Source organism: Macaca thibetana, chromosome 18 (assembly GCF_024542745.1).
Source record: "Macaca thibetana thibetana isolate TM-01 chromosome 18, ASM2454274v1, whole genome shotgun sequence".
NCBI lineage: Eukaryota > Metazoa > Chordata > Mammalia > Primates > Cercopithecidae > Macaca > Macaca thibetana.
The window spans coordinates 68,463,098-68,479,198 of NC_065595.1; the positions used below are offsets into that span (position 1 = coordinate 68,463,098).

The following is a 16,101-nucleotide window of genomic DNA, read 5'->3' on the forward strand; positions in this document are numbered from 1 at the left end:
TAAAACACCATGTGACTGACACAAATCATCTCCACATAAGCAGTTCATCTCTCTAGTAAGTTGCATGCCACAGTGAAACATCTGATTCTTGCATGTTTTTCATCGTGTTTAGTAGGATACCGTAAGCCTTGAATAACGCCAGGGGCCCATTTTAAGTACTCCTAGTGATAACAGAAGTGCTCCTAAGAAACAGAAAAGTTAAGACATTAAAAGAAAAAAGTGAATTGCTTGATAATGTACTTGGTAATAATACATTGAGGTCTACAGCTGTGGTTACCTGCCATTTGAAGATAAATGAATCCAGCATAAGGACCAGTGGAAAAAAGGAAAGGAAATTTGTGAAGCTATTGCTGCATCTATGCTAGTGGGTTTGAAAACCTTGCACTTTTTTGTAAAACATTCTTTTGTCTCATGCAGCTTTTATGTGGATGCAAGATTGCTAAAAAAAACAAAAACAAAAAAAAGTGTACCTATAAGTTAGATTGAAGAAAACGTGAAGTTATCTTATACAACAATTTTAAGGAAGGTGAAGGATCTAAAGCTGGGGAATTTAATGCCAGCAAAGATGGTTTAATAATTTTAGAGCAAGTTTAGTTTTAAAAAAAATGCCCAGATAACAGGCGAAGTGGCTTCTGTCCATTGATAAGCAGCAGATGAATTCCCAGATACCATTAAGAAAATCAGTGAGGAGAAAGGATATCTGCCTGAACAGTTTTTTAATGTGGACAAAAGTACTGTATTCTGGGAAAAAGAAAAATCCACAAAGGACATTTATTAGGAAGAGAAGCACCAAGATTTAGGGCAGGAAGGGATTAGCTAACTCTCCTGTTTTATGTAAATACAGCTGGGTTTATGGTCAGGACTGCCCCCTGAACCCTGAAGGGAAAAGATAAACCCAGCTGCCAGTCTTTTGGTTATATAACAAGAAGGCCTGGACAATGAGAACTCTTTTCTGGATTGATGTCATTAATTTCTTCCCGAAGTCAGGAAGTACTTTGCTGGGAAGGAGGCTGTCTTTTAGTGTCCTCTGGCCTCCTGGAACCCTATGAATTCAACACCAAAGGCATTGAAGTGGGTTACAAACACAGTGTTTCTAAACCAGCCTCTAATTAGAGGGTCATAAGGCACTTTAAGGCTCATTACACAACGCTGTAGAAGAGAACTCCGATAGAATGTCATGCAAGTCTGGAAGGGATTACACCGTTGAAGATGCCATCGTTGTTAAAGAAAAAGCTGTGAAAGCTCTCTCCTCCTGGAGGAAACTGTGTCCAGATGTTGAACATGACGTTGCAGGATTTACCACAGGACCAGTCAAGGAAATCATGAAAGAGATTGTGGATATGGCAAAAAAGGTGATAGGGGGTGAAGTTTCAAAATATGGATCTTGGAGAAATTGAGGAGCTAGTAGATAGCACATCAGAGGTATTAATAGGTGACTTGATGGAGCTGAGTGGTTCTGAACCAGTTTCAGGTGATGAGGAAGAAGACAGAAGAAGCCCTGCCAGTAAACAGATTGACCTTAGAGGTTTCCAATAATTTAAAGTTGCTTTGAGTTTGTTTTTTTTTTAAAAACATGAGCGCTTGTATGATCCAGGCACTGAAACCAAAGCAAACAGTGGAAGAAGGACGGTGGTACTGTGTTAAAACATTTTTAGAGAAATGAAAAAGCAAAAACGTCAGACACAAATTACAGTGTATTTTTGTAAAGTTACACCAAATGTGCCTGCCTCTCCCACCTTTACTTTTATGTCTTCTCCCTCTGCCACCTCTGAGACAGCAACACCAACCCCTCTTCTCCCTTCTCCTCGGCCTGCTCACCGTGAAGATGATGAAGATGACCTTTTTGATGATCTGCTTCTACTTAGTAATAGATTTTTCTTACGATTTTGTTAAATAATAATTTTTCTCTTGCTTTATTGTAACAGTACAATATTTAATATATATACAAAATATGTGTTAGTCAAACTGTTCATGTTACTGGTAAGGCTTCCAATTAACAGTCAGTTATTAGTAGTTAAATTTTGGGAAGTCAAAAATTATATGTGGATTTTTGACTGCATGGGGGTTAACACCCCTAACCTTCACCTTGTTCAAGGGGTCAACTGTAATATTATCTTGAATGAACCTTCAGTAAATTGGTATTGTTCTTAGATATTTATTTTTAGTAGCTTCTTTATCACTTCTTTTTTCTTTTGCACGATGTGCAATTTTAGAATTGATGTGTCACACATAGGTATGTATATGAAAAGCATTTATTTTGAAGTAGCGCAAGTGAATCATGTTAAATTAATAATCTAACTTTAGGTTGGACACCACTGCATGAAGCTTGCAATGTTGGATATTATGATGTTGCTAAGATACTTATAGCAGCTGGAGCAGATGTTAACACACAAGGATTAGATGATGACACTCCACTCCATGATTCTGCTAGTAGTGGGCACAGAGATGTAAGTATAATAGAAAAAAATCAATAATACACATTTTCAAAATACAAATTTAACCCAAAGTAATTTCATTTACTTCTTAGTCATATGATCTGTGTCATATTCCACTCATTGCTTGATCAACTCATCTATATTTTGTTTTCCCTTTTTTCTACTTTCTAACTATTAGTTCATAGTTTAGATTTAGCATTTTCTTTTCATAAAACCCATTTAATTTGATAGTTGATTAAATAATTTGGCAAAACTTTCATTTCAAGGCATTCTTTTATAAGACAATTGGATGTATTAAAGGGTATATATATACTTTATTTTACTATATTATATATAGTAAAAATTGTACAGTGTTGAATTGCCTATCTTTTGAAAGGCATTTTACTTTATTTGAGACAAAAATAGAATTTGGAGTAAAGATAGATACAAGTGCAGTTCTGGCCTGGCCAGTTTACTAACTCTGTAATCTTGAGCAGGTTACTTCCCTCCTTGGAACTTCCATTTCCTCATCTTTAAATTATATGATAAATAATACCTATCTAAAATTGATACTTCGAAGGAAAAAAAAGACACTACATGTAAATGCACATTGAAATTTAAGATGGTCTAGAAATATCAGGGGTAAAAGATTTAAAAGTTGCCTTTATGGGTGCAGTCAAATACACCTAAAATTCAGAAGTTAAAAATGCTATTTTTCTCAATTACATTGTTATAAGGCATTTTTCCATGTTTCTTAGTAAAGAACTCTTATTTTGAATGAAGAAAAATGTAGCCTATAAATAATTTTTCTAAACTGATTCTTGCTTACCAGTGGTCTACTCTTTTCTCTGTGCTTCTTTGGCGATTTGTACAAACGTATGTCATAGCATTTACTACCTTATTTTTTAGTGGTATTCTTGTCTAATGTCATGTTTCTGGCACTAGACTGTAAATACTACCGTACATGCTGGCATTTTGTGTTGTTTTCTGTTATTTACTCTGGAACTGCTTGTCACCTAGAAATGTTCAGTAAATCCATCATGGATGCACTTGTAGACAGATGGATAGGTAGATGAATGGGTAACTGAGGATAGGCAGAATGACAAAAACTTAATCCATCAGGTCCGACAACATGTAGGGTACGTTGCTCTTTCCTCTGAATTTATTGGAAAATGACTTATTTTCTGGCTTTGATATTTTAAATATTGCCCTTTTAAAAAATAGTTTACCAGGAATGAATGATTTTCCTTTGAATATGATAATAAAGGTTTCCCGATTTCAAAGTGTAATTTTAAAGAATTGTGCCTGTGACTAAGACATGGTTTCTGTGAACACAAGTTTCTAAATATGCACATAGCTGCAGATATTTCCAGAAGCTGACCTTTTGAGCTCATGTACTTACAAGGACTCACACTATTTCCAGTCTCTTCCCAGAGGGAGGGACCTTGGCTTTTCCTCCTACCAGCATGCCTAGGATAGTAGGAGTCACCATTCAAGAGCTATTGAGAGCTATTTTCTCCTTGTTCCTTTTACTTGTGCCTTAGGAAGAAGAAGGAGAGTCATGAAAAATTCATTTTTGTATATCCATAATGTGTATTTTTGAGCCGCTCCCAAATAATTAGATTTCTTTCTTTCAGTAGTAGTCATGACAACTTCAGCCATCCATAAAGCGTTTTTAAGATGGGAAAAGCAGAAACATAACAGTTCTGTAGCCAGGTCTAAATTATTATAGAGAGGATTGACATAGCTTACTAAGAACCCAATTTTTGACTTGCTGTTTGTAAATGTGTAGTAATTCCTAAAACCCTTTTTTTTTTTTTTTTTTTTTTTTTTTTTTGGAGACAGCATCTTGCTGTGTCACCCACACTAGAGTATAGTGGTGCAGTCACAGATTACTGCAGCCTCAACCTCCTGGGCTCAAGTGATCCTCCTGCTTTAGCTTCCCAAGTAGCTGGAGTACAGGCATGCACCACCATGCTAGGTTAATTTTTAAATTTTTTTTGTGGAGACCCTATGTTGTTCAGGCTGGTCTTGAACTCATCAGCTCAAGCGGTCCTCCTGCCTCAGGCTTCCAAAGTGTTGGGATTATGGGTGTCAGCCACCGCACCTCACCATAATACACATTTTAATACTAGCCTTATTTCTAGTTCTATTTTAGATACCTGTCTTCTTTTGTCATCATTTTTACCTACTTCTAATTGTTGACTGTTAACGTTTTAAGCAACTTTAAGAACAATTACTTGCATTTGAGGATGATCTGTAAAATCTTGATTATTTGATTTAGGGTGTTTGTAACATGAATGAACCAGCTGTACCTGATTCTTCATAGTCATGTAATAAGTATTTATTGATGTATTCCTGATGGGGATAGAAAGTTTTCAGCAATATCAAAATTCTTTATTCTGTTTTCTCAATCTAGGGCTGTAGTCTAAGGAAATCAGCCTAAAATTGGAAAAATTTCAACTCAAAGATATCCACTGCAGTATTATTTATAATGACTAGAAGATTTTTTTTTCAGTTACTTTCTCAAATCCCTAAAATGACAGTAAGGGGAAGTTTCAAAGGACGTAGACCCACAAGGGCAAAGAACAGAAGAAACAAATATTTTGGAAGATGGAAATTGGAGAAATGAGCAGTTACTGATGTAGAACAGGGTTTGACAATTTTTTTCAATAAAGGGCCAAATAGTAAATATTTTAGGCTTTGCAGGCCACATACTCCCTCCTTCACCTCGTCCGTCTCCAACTCTTCTCCTTCAACGGTCCTTTAAAAATATAAAAACTATTCTTAACTGGCAGACCAGATTGGCCCGTAGGTCATAATTTGCCCACCTCTGATTTAAAAGAGACAAGAAAATTGAAACCAAAGCCATTACAACACAGAATCCTAGAAAGAAAAAAAAAAAAAAAAGCTTAGGAATTGGTAGCACCAATGACCTCTGGAAGTGCTTCTTAAGATATGACTGGAAACAGCTATTAGATAAAGGTTTTTTTTAGCTTTCGCATCCTCTCCCCAATCTTTAACAGCCCAGTAATTGCACCTCTCTCACCCTGGTAGATGACTGGAATATGGAGATAAGTATCAGGGACAATTGTTCTTCACCAGCAGATTTGGAAACCTAGTTGATCTTTTAAAATCATAAGCATGTGTAATTTGATAAAAATTAAACAGTTACAGTTGGTATGAGTAATTTGTTTTCTCTACACATTATTACATTTCACATTTTCTGCAGTAATCTTGAAATTTTTTTTCTTTATTCATTGTGAATCATTCTTAATTCGTTACAAATTTCTGATTTCAGCATCTTGTTTTAAATTATTCCTTTGATGGTAAATGCAGTCAATATTCATCTGTTTCATGTTATTCATTTAAGTATTTTTAAAGGTGTGATATTTTCTAAGTACCAGAAAACACCATAGTTATGTCCTCGGAATGCAGAGATGAATAGAGACTTGATTTTATATGAAACTTATAGTTCAAGGGGAGAAATGTGTAAATGAATTGTAGTATGGGTTTATGTATGATAGAATAGAGACTTGAATTTATATGTATGATAGAACACACCAGTGTTAATGGAAATACACAAAATATCAAAACAAGAAGAGATGGTAAGGAGGCAGAATCAATAACACCTGGCTACCTCTTTGATGTAGAGTATGAGTGAAAAAGAATTAATGATGACTCCCAAATTCTGGCTTCAAGGCTTCAGTGACTGGGTAAATTTTGGTGGCAGTTATTGAGAATGGAAATAGATAAAAGATAATAGTACAAGTTTAGTGAACTCCATTCAGATCCTGTTGGTTTTATGCTTTTGTATCAAAATACAATCAGTTGGATGTATCCCGTGAATATTTGAATGTTTGGGTTTGGAGCTCAAGAGAGCTGAGAGAGAAAACAGACAAGAGAATGAATGGGTGGATCTCATAATTGTCATCACATTCAGAGTGGATAAGTTCTCCAAAGAGATGATATATATATTAGAACGTGAGAAAGTATATCAAGGACAGCATCATAGGGAAACCATCATTGGTTTAGATCTTTTCAGGTCTTAAAAGAGCCATTCCATAAGATTGATGGTAGCAGAGTTGTAGGTGAAAGAGTGAAGGGCCAACAAGTAACAGCTGCAAGGGCAGATGTCTTTTCAGGAGATTGACAGTGAAGAAGAAAGGTTAGCTAGGGGAAGAGGATATAGGTTTCAACAAAGTTTCCTTGTTTTGTCCATGATTCATTTCTTTAATGCCATTATTTTTTAAGTTGCAAGAAATATGAACTGTGGAAAGATGGGCTTCTAAAAAGGAGCCAACCAAAAAGAGGTTAAAACTATGAAAGGAAGAGGATATGTAGAAAAAACAAGTAATAACTAACAGGGCAGATCCTGGTTATGTGGAACTTGAAGCTTATGTAATTTGTTAGAGAAGGAGAGAGGTCCTTTCAAAGTGATGACTACAAAATTAGATAGAGCATCCTCCTGTAAGGACCCATGAAAGTGAAGGGTCTTGAAGTTTAAGCTTTGGAGTTCATGATACTTACAGTTCCTGGGCTACGAGAAATAGAGTAAGATTAAAGAGCATTGACAGTGATATTAGCCTAAAGCAGAAGGGAAATACTTCTTTGAAACTTTTTCTAGGATACACATTTCAAGAGGCCAGGGAACTTGTTATTTTTGTTCATTGGTTTATTAGCAGAACTCGGAAATGTAGTTATTACAAGTTCTCAATAAATATTTGACTTTATGATGGAACAGGATGAAAAAATGATGAGATTAATTGCTAAAGTAACCCAGTTTAAATTTTAAGGAGGAAATTTTTTTGTAGTAGTTGAGGTCATCTGATAGGGGAGTGTCAGTGAAAATGGATCTTGAAGAGAATAACAATTTAGAGTAGATGGTGAGGAATGGATTCAGAGTAAATGAGATAACACTCAGAAGGATACTACGAGTATTATCAAGAGAATGGGTGCAGTGATACAGTCTGTGAAGGGACTAAGTCGTCTTGTTTTTTATTGTTGCAGATAGTAAAGCTGTTACTTCGTCATGGTGGAAATCCATTTCAAGCTAATAAACATGGGGAGCGTCCAGTGGATGTAGCAGAAACAGAGGAGTTGGAGTTGCTACTAAAGAGAGAGGTGCCTTTATCTGATGATGATGAAAGTTACACAGGTTTGTTTCCGATAATCTACATTCATCTCGTTCATTTAACATGATATTTGATAGAACATTCTGGATTCATTTATAATATACAAAATGTTTGCATACCTTAGAATATTGCTGGCCAGCTAGAATCATACTCAGCTAACTAGCTAAGAATGATGAAGTTAGTAACCTAGGTGTTTACTACATACACCCTGTGTGAATGGAGTCATAATGCCATTGCCCCATTTCTGTTTTCTATAAAGTGCTGAAGTACTCATTATTACTTTTAAGCCTGCTGCAGAACCTCTCCCCATGCATAGCTGCCACCACTGCTACTCTGACTTCTTTTCATTCTGTTATAAATTACAGAGCTACTAACTAAACACTTCATGTCTTTTTCTGGTGTCCTGGTGTTAACGAGTCATCTCTATGGTTTTACTTTTGTGATTTAGATGGTTGAATTCTGATCATTGTTGCAGGGAAGGACAATTTTTTTTTAAACACAATTTTTGTTTCGAAGATAACAAAAAAACCTTTACTGTGTTGAAAGTCGTCTTTATATAGAAGGGGTTTACCATATTTCAGGCAAAATTCAATGAAAAAGAGTTTCATCAGTCTTACAAATGGCTGTTTCCTCATAAAGTCTTAAATAATTCCTATAAACAATTAGGTAATGTTACTTTTATATTACGCATGAAGGAGTAAAAACCATACTTTACTCATTTAATGTCAGCCATTGCCAGAAGGCAGTGGATCATTTATAGTTTTGAGGCAGAAAGTTCTACCCTTTATTTTCATGTAATATAGTTAAATTATCTTTCACATGGAAAGGCAATTGAAAGAATGCACTTTCTGAATATAACGTTTTACTTGTTGAACAAAAATTGTAAATATACTCCAACTGATTGAGATGATGCCAAATTATAAACAAAAAAAAATGAAGTCACGGAATAAAAACTTTTGGCAGTGAGCACTGATTACAAACAAGATGTTTAAATAACTGTGGTAAATATTGTCAAATTGAATGTAAATATCATCATACTTGAAAAGGGAAAAATGAAAAAACTTAATTATCTGAAATTTAAGTATAAAATTAAAACCAACAACAACGTTTGAGAGGTGATGATAAAAGTATAGTAAACTCAGGGCTGGGTGTGGTGGCTTATGCCTGTAATCCCAGCACTTTGGGAGGCCAACCCGGACAGATCACATGGTGAAACCCCATCTCTTTTTTTTTTTTTTTTTGAGACGGAGTCTCGCTCTGTTGCCCAGGCTGGAATGCAGTGGCGTGATCTTGGCTCACTGCATGCTCCGCCTCCCCGGTTCATGCCATTCTCCTGCCTCAGCCTACCCCGAGTAGCTGGGACTACAGGGGCATGCCACCATGCCCAGCTAATTGTTTTTTACCCCATCTCTACGAAAAATACAAAAAAAAATAAAAATAAAAAATGCTTTTGAAGACAAAGTAAGAATTTCAGTATTGACGTTAGACAAAGAATTAAAGTCAGAAAATAGCGCATGACAAAAGATAATTTTGTGATAATAGAAGCATATGAACAAAGCAAAGATAAAAATGTATTGTTGCCTTCTTAATTGAATGTAGCTTTTGTTTGGGGAAAAAAAATAAGAAAAGTGTACTGCCTTAAGCACTAGATAACACTGTCAAAATATATAAAGCAAAAGTTGTTAGAAATACAAGATAAAATTGACCAGAAACAGAATACTAGTTGGAATCTAGAATCTAAGTTTTTTTTTTTTTTTTCCAGCACATGCAGTTTCTTATTAAGTAGAAAGTCTCAGTTATAGATATTGTATACATAACCATTAGTACTTATGTGATGAGACCAGAGTTGTTCTGTGTTCGCTGAAAGTTCATAGTTACCTTCATTAAACTTGGTAAGAATGAAAATAAATGAACTTAAGAAATCAAGAGGAGGAAGTAAAAGCAGATCCACAGAGAAAAGCAAGATAATAAAGAGCACAATTAAATGACTGGAAAACAAATTTTGTAAGTATTATATAAAGAAACAAATGTCCTAATATTTCTAGACGATACAGCAGAATGAAACCAGGAGTTGCTTTTCTGACAAGATTAACTAGAACATCTAGGAAGTCTAGTTAAGGAAAAATGAGTAGAAATTCATAAACGTCACTGATGAGTAAGAAAATGGATAGAACCACAAAAGTATAAAATGTTTTTTCAGACTTTAACAGAATACTGTATATAGATGTTACCAAAAAGATTTAAAAATGATCAACACAGAGCAGACAGTAACACAGACAGAAAGAGGGATATGAAGGGAGAAAGATTGGAAGGCAGAGAGAGGGGTAGGTGTAGGCAAACTCAGGTTGCCATACTGTTAAATGGTCTAATGGAATAAAAGTAGAAACAGCTGCAGCTTTTTTTTAAGCCAGCAAAATCCTGATACTTTGAGACTAGAAAACTGCAGAACAGTCTTCAGTTTAACACAGTAATTTTAACATACAGAAGTGCTTGAATAAAACTGCCCTATAAAATTGGTAAAGATTTAAAAAAAATAGTATTCGGATGTTGGTGAGCTTGGAGTGAAGTTGGCATCATACACTGTTGTTGAGAGTGCTTTCTGGAAAACAGTTTGTTAATAAGTGTGAAAAATTCAAAAAGATACAACCAGAAGTGCTGCAAAGATATAACCAGAAGTGCTGACTATATATGTGTGTAAAGCTGTTAACATATTAGTGCTTGTAATAAAAAGTTAGAATGACTTAAATGCCCCAAAATGGGCAGAGAAATAATTTTTAAAGTTTATGTATCTTGTGTAGTCATTGTGTTTGTAAATTTTTCTAATGATATAGTTAAGTTTCTTCTATATACTGTATATACCAAAATAAAAGATAATCTACATTTTCCTCCAGTAAGAATTAAAAAATTAAAAAGTCTTGTGGGCTAGGCATGGTGGCATGTGCCTGCAATTCCAGCTATTCCAGGAGCTGAACCCAGGAGTTTGAGACTAGCCTGGGCATTAGAGCAAGCTCCTGCCTCCAAAAAAAAAAAAAAGAACACCTCTTTAGTAATTAAGAGACAACAGATGGAAATAAAGATTTTAAAAACACAAAAGGCTTGTGAACTATTTGAATAAATAAACAATATAGGGATAAAATAGTCATCTATTTAAAGTATTTATTTGGCCAGGTATGGTGGTTTATGCCTGTAATCCCAGCACTTATGGGAAGTCGAGGCGGACAGATCACTTGAGCCCAGGAGTTCAAGACCATCCTGGGCAACAGGGTGAAACCCCATCTCTACAAAAAATACAAAAATTAGCCAGGCCTGGTGGCGTGTGTCTGTAGTACCAGCTACTCAGGAGGCTGAGGTGGGAGAATGGCTTGAGCTCAGGAGGTGGAGGTTGCAAGGAGCTGAGGTCGTGCCACTGCACTGCAGCCTGGTTGACAGAGCCTGACTATCTTTAAAAAAAAGTATTCAAATATATACATTTGAGATAACATATGTATTAATGTAGAAATACTAATTTTCCCCCTACTCTGTCCTGAAATGATTTTGTAAAAACTGTTCACATATTTTGAAATCAATGTTTTCATCAACACCAGAACCACCTTTTAGCCACGAATGATTTTCCATCTTAACTTCTCTGTCCACAACCTTAGATACTCAGTACTTTTGAAATCCAAATATGATGCCATAGGAAAATTTATCCCAGATTACCCACTTAAAATTTGTGCTTTTTATAACATAACCACTTACAGTACTTTTTTAAAAATCCCCATATGTTATTACGAAAATATTCAAACATGTAGCAAAGCTCAAGAATTGTATAATGAGCATCCTGTACCCACTAACTACATTTAACAGTTGTTAACCTTTTGCTCTGTTTCCTTTATTACACTATCACATAGCTATCCATCAATCCATATTATTTTTTGATACATTTTGTAATAAGTTGAAGACATTCCTAAGTACTTAAGCGTGCATTTCATTAACTAGAGTTTAAATTTTTTTGCAATATTCATGATATAATTCTTAAATATAATGTACATATGAGTTTTTGAAATGCCTCCACCTGTATAATCCAACACCATCAAGATGCAGACTGTTTCCAAGGCCGGGCACGGTGGCTCACGCCTGTAATCCCAGCACTTTCAGAGCCTGAGGTGGGTGGATCACCTGAGGCCAGGAGTTCAAGACCAGCCTGGGCAACATGGTGAAAGCCCATCTGTACTAAAAATACAAAAATTTAGCCAGGTGTGGTGGTGCGTGCCTGTAGTCCCAGTTACTCAGGAGGCTGAGGCAGGAAAATCACTTAAACCTGGGAGGGAGAAGTTGCAGTAAGCTGAGTTCGCACCATTACACTCCAGCCTGGGCAAAAAGAGCGATGCTCCATCTCAAAAAAAAAAAAAAAAAAATTCCATCACTCCTGAAAGTTCCTTGATGCCCCTTCCTGGTCAGTTCCTGCCCCTTCCACTGATCATTTTATACCCATCATGGTAAACATGATTAGACAGTAATGACTAATTGCTGATAAACTTGGGAGGTAGATTTTTACATACGCTTTTCAAATCAGAAAGGGTGGGTAGAGGAAAAATAGACCAATGATTATATAGTAGAGAAATCCAGCAGCACCTAGACTGTGTGATCTCTATGTACATCATCAAAGGAAGGAGATATGCCCATATCTGCCTCCAGATGGGATACCTAAGAGGGATATAACATCACTTTATTAGTATTACAGCTGAGAATGCATCATCATGAGAAGTGCTCTTTTTTAAAAAAAATAAAGCCAGTTTTATGTAATGAAAGATTAAGAAATGGCAGTTATCATAAGAGACCAATAAAGGCAGTAGAAATATGCCAAATTATCTCCTGAGATGGTAATTAAAGGCAGTACCTGCTCCTAGACTGGATCCTGTACTGGAGGGGAAAAATGATTATAACGAACATTATTAGATCATTTAACAAGGAAATATACAGTAGATTGGTGTCATATCAGTGTAAATTTATGAAGTTGACTACTGTGCTGACAGAAGAGAATATTCTTGTGTCTTAGGACTTATATAATAAGTTGAAGACATTCCTTTAGTACTTAGGAAAGTACTAAAGTATATATGGTTTAGGGCCATGATGCATTTAATTTACACTCATATACTTCAGAAGAAGATATGTAATATATATACATATATATCTAGAAAGAAAACAAGTTATAAAGCAAGGAGGTAAAACATTAACTGGATAAATCTGGGTTACAGATATATAGTATTCAGTATTTTTATTTCTCTAAGTTTTTGTGAGTGTGAAATTATTTCTGAATAAAATTAAATATATATACAAATAACTAAAAGGAATGACTAAAATAGCAATTATCATTCCTACCTCCCAGATTATGATCTAAAAATGTTTTCTACAAAAAGAAAACCAAGATTTCTTAGAAGATGATTCCAGGTCTGGGGCAGGAAATATCTGAGCTTGGAATATCTTAAAATTGCAGGTTTCAGGGAAGCTATCAAAGACTAATATAAGATCTTACCGAAAGGTATTAGGAGACAATTTGGAGCAGTTTTGTGTTGACCAAAGATGGGACAGTGTGAGCTTCAAGAACAGTGTAAATTGCCATGGTTTGAAACCCATCAAATATGTTGTAACCCATGAGTTTATAATGATGATTTCCCCCTTTTATCGCTATATAATAATTTGCATATTTATGGGGTACATGTGAGTTTGTTACATGCAAAGAATGTGTAATGATCAGGGGAGGGTAATTGGGGTATCCATCACCTTAAGTGTTATTTTTATGTGTTGGTATCATTTCAAGTCATCTCTTCTAGTTACTTTGAAATATACATAATATTGTTACTAAGTATAGTCACATTAATCTGCTATCAAACATTAGAACTTATTTCATCTAACCCTATGTTTGTATCCACATCCACTGCTTCCCCACTCTCCACCACCAATCCCCTTCCCATTCTCTGGTATCTGTCATTCTAGTCTCTATGTCCATGAGCTTAAGTTTCTTAGCTTCCACATAAGAGTGAGAGAACATGCTGTATTTGTCTTTCTGTGCCTGACTTACTTCACTAACTCCATCCATGTTGCCGCAAATGACATCCATGTTGCCGCAAATGACATTATTTCATTCCTTTGTGTGACTGGTTTCCTTCCTAGTGTATATATGCACCACATTTTCTTTATCCATTCATCCATTGATGGGCATTTAGGTTGATTCCTTACCTTTGCTGTCGGGAACAGTGCTGCGATAAACGTGTAAGTGCGGGTATCCCTTTGATGTACTGATTTCCTTTCTTTTGGATAGATACTTGGTAGTGGGATTGCTGGATTGTATTCTATTTTTCGTTTTCTGAGAACTCTCCAAACTGTTTTCCATAGCAGTTGTACTAATTTACATTCCCACTGACTGTGTAAAAGAGGTTCCCTTTTCTCCACACCCTCGCCAGTAACTGTTATTTTTTGTCTTTGTGATAATAGCCATTCTAACTGGGGTGAGATGCTATCTCATTGTGATTTTGATGCCTTTCCCTGATGATTAGTGAGGTCGAGAATTTTTTCATATATTAGCCATTTGTATATCTTTTTTGAGAAATGTCTTCAAGTCCTTTGCCCATTTTTTAATGGTGTTATTTGGAGTTTTCTTTACTGTTGAGATACTTGAATTTCTTGTATATTCTGGATATTAGTCCGTTGTCAGATGAGTAATTTGCAAATATTTTCTCCCATTCGAGAGGTCTCTTCACCCTCTTGATTCTTTTTGTTATGGAGAAGCTTTTTAGTTTGATAGCCCCGTTTGCCTACTTTTGTTTTTGTTTCCTGTGCATTTGAGGTCTTAGCTCTAAAATCTTTGCCTAGACCAATGTCCTAAAGAGTTGTCCATGTGCTTTCTTCTACTAGTTTTATAATTTTGAGTCTCACATTTAAGTCTTTAATTCATTTTGAGTTGACTTTTATATGTGGTGAGAAATAGGAATCCAGTTTCATTCTTCTGCATGTGGTTATCCAGTCTTCCCAACACTATTTATTGAAGAGAGTGTGCTTCCCTCATTGTATGTTGTTGGTGGCTTTATCAAAGATCATTTGGCTGTAAATATGCAGATTTATTTCTGGGTTCTTTATTCTGTTTCATTGGTCTCTGTGTCTATTTTTATACTAATGCTGTGCTCTCTCAGTCCCTGTAATATATTTTGAAGTGATGCCTCCAGCTTTGTTCTGTATGCTCAGGATTGCTTTGGCTTTTCAGGCTCTTTTTTGTTTCCATACATGTTTATGGATTGTTTTTTCTATTTCTGTGAAAAGTGACATTGATACTTTGATAGGGATTACATTGAGTCTGTAGACTGCTTTGGGCAGCCTGGTCATTGTAATGACATTAATTCTTCGGATCCATGAGCATGGGAGGTTTTTCCATTTGTTTGTGTCTGCTTCAGTTTCTTTCATCAGCATTTTGTAGTTTTTCTTGTAGAGAACTTTCACCTCCTTGGTTAAAGTTATTTCTGTTTTGTTTTGTTTTGATAGCTATTGTAAATGAGATTGCCTTCTTGATTTCTTTTTCAGCTGTTTCATTATTGGTGTATAAAAATGCTACTGATTTTTGTATTTTGACTTTGTATCCTGCAACGTTACTGAATTTGATTATCAGTTGTTAGTCAAATGTGTTTTCTGCTTGTGTTGAAATTATCATATGGTTTTTGCCCTTCATTCTGTTTATGTGATGTATGATGTTTATTGACTTGCATATTTTGAACCATCCTTGCATCCCTGATATAAATTCCATTTGATCATGTTGTATTATCTTTTTGATGTGCCATTGGATTCAGTTTGCTAATATTTTGTTGAGGATTTTTACATTTGTTCATCAGGGATGTTGGCCCATCAGGGATGTTGGCCTATAGTTTTCTTTCTTTGGTGTGTCCTTGTCTGGTTTTGGAATCAGGGTGATGCTGGTTTTGTAGAATGAGTTAGGGAGAATCCCCTCCTCTTCAGTTTTTTGGAATAGTTGCAGGAGGATTGGTGTTAGTTCTTCTTTGTACTAATTGGTAATTCTTTGTACTTCTTTGTAGTAATTCTTTGGTAGAATTCTGCAGTGAGTCCATCTGGTCCCCAGCTTTTCTTTGTTAGGAGACTTTTTATTACTGAATTGGTCTGTTGAGATTTTCTATTACTTTCTGGTTTGATTTTGGCAGGTTGTATATTTCCAGGACTGTATCCGTTTCCTCTAGGTTTTTCAGTTCGTTGTGTTTAGTTCATAATAGTCTCTGGTGATTTTTGGTATTTCTGTGATATCAGTTGTAATATCCCTTTTTTATTTCTGATTTTGTTTGGATCTCCTCTCTTCTTGGTTAGTGTAGTTAGCAGTTTATCTTTTCAGAGAACTGATTTTTCATTCCATAGATCCTTTGCATTTTTTAAAGTCTCTGTATTTTGTTTAGTTCTGCTGTGGTCTTTATTATTTCTTCTGCTAGCTTGAGGTTTAGTTTGTGTTTGCTTTTTTTAGTACCTTGAGGTGTGTATCACTAGAGTGTTTATTTGAAATATTTATTTGTGTTTATTGC

At 35.4% G+C, this 16,101-nt stretch overlaps 1 protein-coding gene across 12 annotated transcripts in view; it reads left to right on the forward strand.

Annotated features, from left to right (window-relative positions):
- The window catches only part of ANKRD12 (ankyrin repeat domain 12), a 135,357-nt gene that overhangs the window by 71,985 nt on the left and 47,271 nt on the right, over positions 1-16,101 (forward strand). For 11 of the 12 annotated variants that reach the window (XR_007721087.1, XM_050767337.1, XM_050767340.1 and 8 more), the window contains 2 exons: positions 2,305-2,447; positions 7,425-7,572. Coding sequence is in view for 10 of the 12 variants with exons in the window: in XM_050767337.1 (XP_050623294.1) it covers positions 2,305-2,447; positions 7,425-7,572 (291 nt within the window). In the remaining 2 variants the exon portion in view is untranslated. Of the gene's footprint in view, positions 1-2,304; positions 2,448-7,424; positions 7,573-16,101 lie in introns of those variants that run through there. The other variant, XM_050767347.1, reaches the window with a different exon arrangement.